At 38.3% G+C, this 5000-nt stretch overlaps 1 protein-coding gene across 1 annotated transcript in view; it reads right to left on the reverse strand.

Annotated features, from left to right (window-relative positions):
• Positions 1-689: 689 nt before the first annotated feature.
• LOC138045750 (T-complex protein 1 subunit zeta-like) overlaps positions 690-5000 on the reverse strand; it is a 19320-nt gene continuing 15009 nt past the window's right edge. Inside the window, exons 15-19 of the mRNA XM_068892357.1 lie at positions 4341-4441; positions 3919-4005; positions 2879-3000; positions 1926-2013; positions 690-1139 (exon numbers count right to left, since the gene is read on the reverse strand). Of these exons, the coding sequence (XP_068748458.1) occupies positions 1941-2013; positions 2879-3000; positions 3919-4005; positions 4341-4441 (383 nt within the window). The 3' untranslated portion in view covers positions 690-1139; positions 1926-1940. The remainder of the gene's footprint in view (positions 1140-1925; positions 2014-2878; positions 3001-3918; positions 4006-4340; positions 4442-5000) is intronic.

Below are 5000 nucleotides of genomic sequence, written 5' to 3' on the forward strand. Positions count from 1 at the left end.
CGGCGCGCGCGGAGCTCCGCTATGTGAACTGGAAAATAATGTGATGGGAAAGTTTTCTATCAATTTATGGAGCCAACGACTTCACATTGAAATGGTTTAGGTCATATCTTTAAAGGTAGGAACCAATATGTTCGTGTAAATGGCTGCTGCTCCTCCAGTCAACAGTTACTTCAAGGTGTTCCTCAAGGATCAATTTATGGAGCCAACGACATGAAATCAAGTAAAGCTATGATCCTCGCAGTTATGGTCGCAATTTCAGCAGTTAGTTTTATCATTTCATTCAATTATGAACTCTACTTTAGCAGTAACGAAAGGAAAACTTGAAAAATTTAGGCCTTCCTTTCGTTAGTGCTGAAATAGCGTTCATAACTGCAAAGACCTTAAAAAACATTGCTTGTTTCATTCCCGCAGTTCAAATGTTTTTCATACATTGTTCCTTCATGCTTTCTTATCTCGTAAATCAACGCTCATCGTTTAAGGGACAGTTTCACGATTTTGCGCATGTCCAAGCTTTGGCGCTCGCAGTTGTAAGTTTTACGGTTTGTTACTGAACCAGATAATGTCTTGGGCTGTCGTTTTTGAAAAAGGATCGACGTTTGGACGCAGTTACGAACGTTGACGTATAAAGGGAGTGCAAAAATTGAATTTCTTCGTGAAAGGGCAACGGACGTAAACGAACGTGACAGTACTTAACGTCGCTCAAAACAACTTTATTGTGTTAAAGTCAAATACCTACAATTCAGTTTTCCACGTTTTAACTTTCGTGTCAAGTGTTTCAACAGGGAAGGGGTGGGAGTATGGGGGCCAGGGGGGCGTTTAGGCGGTTGCGATTCGGGCATGCTCTATTTAAGTCAAATCCTAAGCCTAAGGTCTGAGTATGACGAAAACGCTTTTGTCATAACGTGAAATAATCATGAAATGCAGAAAAGGTGAAAGGAAAACTTATCCACATTAATGTGAATTTGTTGGTCAGCACCTCCCCACCCCCCCTCCTTCAACTTAACCTGTGAAGTAACTCTTATGCTTTGCTCCCGAATACAATGACAGTAAACTAGCATAAATTTAGCGGCGTTCAGTGACTCAACAAGATGTCAGTCATTCACAAATGTCCAAGCGATATCTTGTTAGGGAAGTTTCCTCTAAAAAAAAAAAGAAGAAAGTGAGGAAGACCAAAATAAAAGCAATGAACATCTGACCCCAGTTGTTCAAAGGGCGGATAACTTCAAATCCAGTAAATAAGTCACACTATCCGTCAGTTTCAATCTCTGAAAAGATTTCAGTAAGCTTTTCTGCCCCAGTAACTCACGGTGGATATGCAAACTCCAAGCGCATCTAGTTAAAAGGAGTGTAAGGAAATCTCGGCCAACGTTTTGCGTGTAGTTTATTTTACACTCTGAATAAAGACTTATCCACTGGATAAACAGTCTTATTAAGACGGTTCTTCTCTGGAACACAAAAAAGCCCAACGAATGGACCTCTTCAGATTGCAGGTTTTGTTTTCCCATTTCAGACCACGTGATCTTACTCTCGGGAACAGTATCTGTCAAACGTCGTCTAAGGCACGTGCATATGTATGCATTTAACTTATAATTATGAAAAACGAAAGGGAAATTCCCTTGGGAACTTCACGAGGTCTAAAATGGGAAAACAACACCTTTGACAAAAGGAGTTACACGGTAATCAAAAAGGTCATTTCTTCTGATGAACCAGAGTCAAAACTTTTACTGGGCAAAAGGGTAGTTATACCAGCATGGTATGGTTCTCAAATCGGCTGCAGCTTTATAGTGAGGCAGAAACACGTTGGAATGAATGTGAAAAATATTTACATTTCATCCACTTTCCTTTGTCTTTGTCCTCACTGCCTCACTATCAAGCTGAATTTTAACATATCAAAAAAGGTTTATTGACTTGCTATCACTACATACCTTCCACTGCTTATCTCAGCCTTTGAGAGATGACATTCCTGCTCTCATAATTTCGTCCACTAAGAGAAGATTGCTTGCAATGACAGTACTAACAAATGCCAACAATGAATAAACATGCTTTTAGAATCAGGGATAGTCACTGATACACACAAGTCTTGCGACCAATACTAAAAGTAAATTTTAAAAGAAACCTAACATATTAGAACTTCTGGTCAAGTCTTTGAATGTCATCATCTTAGACATTGCAAAAAGTGCAATGCTACAGTTCGCAAAAGAGAAGTAAATATTATATTTAACTATGGTAACATGTGACAGACAAATGTACGGTACGAGTTATAAAGGACAAAAAGAAAGTGGTTACTGAAATTAAACCTCTTTTCACCAGTGTCCTTCGAAATACGTTTCCCTTAGATTTCAATACTAAAAGCTGGCTTTCAAGCAAATGTTCTGGCCCGGGGAAGGGGCGGGGGACTCCCATATGATGCTCGTCGTCTCGCTTAGGGGTGTAAATTTTGGATTTTGGTCTCATTTAGGGTGTTCCGGGCAAAGCGCCAATATTTTAAGCCGCCAAGGTCTTGTTTAGGGCTCCACGAAGAAACACAGAATTACGCGAAGAGAAACAGAAGTCAAATTTTCTTTTTACCGGTAACTTGTTTTTACAATAGAAAACAATAAAAATTAAGTAAAAAACTCCATTAATGCAAAACTTGTTTTTAGGGGTCAAAATTTGCTTATGCCACGCCCAGATTGGTCTCCTTTTTTAGGGGTCAAAATTTGCTTATGCCACGCCCAGATTGGTCTCCTTTAGGGGTCACAAAAAGCTTGAGCCACGCCCAGATGGTCTCCTTTAAGGGTTAAATTCAAAATTTCCGACGAGCATCCCTGTCTGTTCCACATGGGAGTCCCCTCTCCCCCGGGTGTTCTGGTAACAATGATGCCAAATATAAGCTCACCATGAATGCAGAAGCTGTCTCTTGACTCGGTAATTATCCCAAATTCCACTATCTGCTGGAACTAATGCCTCCCCACTGGAAAGATCAATACCTACTGGTGTCTTGGCATCTGCATATTCCTCCTGCAACAACACTTACTTTATTTCCAAATGTTCCTTATTGTCCTATGCTATGCATACATTGAATATTATCTTTCTTCATCGATAAAGATTCCTCCATGAATTATCTGTCTGTAGTACGGAGCAATGATTTGATGACTAATAAAAGTTCAGCTCACAACTGTGAAAACTTTGGAATGAAAGGTGTTTGTGAATCATATCCTCATAAGCTGATTGGCCACAATGGAAGAGTCAACTATCACACAGACGAATAAGCTATAAAAATTCACTAGTTAAAACCTGGCAGTGATATTTCATTTTCAGATTTTGATTGGTAAGTCACAGTAAGACCACGATATGACCTTTTTAGGGCACTGTGATTATGTTGTGCAAAACTATATGAAAAAGGAGGGTTGAGTTATATTAGTGATATAGATATATTTATTACTTAATGTTAATTTTTGTTTAATGCTGCATTTATCTTTTAATATGGTACTCTGGCTACCATGCACCTATCTTTTTGGTTCTTTTTTTGCTTTATGTATTACATTTATTTTCTATTAAGTGCTAATATAGTATTAACCATCTTGTAATTGATGTAAATAGTGCATAATAAAGAATTGACTTGAATTGAATTGAGTTAAATGCAATCAAGAGTGGGCTATAAATCAGTTTGTACCAGATAAAAATGCTGATTTTGTTCTGCCAAATCTGCCACACGTCACCCTCTTGGCAAAATTTCACCAAATCCTCCATTGTTGCCATTAAGTGCATTTCTGGACATATTCCCCAAAAGGAGGGAAATTAACTTGATGGATGAAACTGTTAATTCTGATGATTACTATGATTGCAGATGATGACTTATTTTTTCAGTTTAAAACTACCCATGTACACCTCTGCACATACAGGTACTATGCAAATTGCTGATGATGTTACATGTACCTGAAGCTTGACAATCGTCTCCTGGGGATCATAGCCAGAGTTTTGAGCTAACAGCTTTGGAATGACAAGGAGTGCATCTGCAAAAGCCTTTAAAGGAAAAGGAACTGTCATTTAATTGATCATTTGAAATGACCATAGACCAAATATGAACAGCTAGGACCACGATACTCCATGCAGATTGCAAATCAAAATTTCCAGTTTGAAGGTTTGCATAAATTGGATGAAATTCTAGCAAGTCTGAAATTTAGCAGAATTTTCTTCTTTTGGCCAAACTTGGTTGACTTCATGCTAAAATATCATACAATCACAAATTTCGTCATTTTTTAAGACTGTCATGTGCTTCAATGTACAAAAATTCTATGGTTGGTTTCAGTTGTTTTCTGTCAAAACCTGTGCACTCATTTATTCACCCCATAACATACCTGGACACCAAGCCGTGCTCTGCCCTTAACAGACTTCTTGAATTCTGTCAAAGCTGCATTCACAGCAACCTCAAAAGCACCTGCACCAGGTACAACACTTCCTACACAAAACAAAAAATAGAAAGAAAATATTCCCCACAATTTCAATAAAGGTGGGTTCTCTACTCTGAAGTTTACTGGACTGATACTGAGGAGGACTCCAAATATTTTTGCACTGAAGTTAATATATTTCTAAACTTGTAATTCCCTTAAATCTGTTAGGTAAAGTTCTTGAGTTTTGAAAAAAATGAACAGATGTGAAAAATGAGTCCTTGCTCTACTACGAAATTCTTCAGGAAGGGGCTTATAATACATACAGTACTGTGCAAAAGTAATGCAAGTGAAATGCGCGAATTTCGTTCTTTGTCTTTGCGAATTTTCATCGAAAAATCGCGCGAAAATTCGAGGGAAAATTCGATGTGTTTCAAGCGATAATTCGCTTTAACAATAGGGGAAATTTCGTTGGGTTTTCAACACCTCACCGAAAATTCGCGATCAATAACGCTCTTTCGCCATTAAGTACGCGAAATTTCGCTACGCACAGAGCCGAAGTTCGACAGCGTATCGAGCAAAGTTAATCACGTCATTCATCCCATTGATCATCATGTAATTTACATGAAA

The sequence above is a fragment of the Montipora capricornis genome, chromosome 4, assembly GCF_036669925.1.
Source record: "Montipora capricornis isolate CH-2021 chromosome 4, ASM3666992v2, whole genome shotgun sequence".
Lineage (NCBI taxonomy): Eukaryota > Metazoa > Cnidaria > Anthozoa > Scleractinia > Acroporidae > Montipora > Montipora capricornis.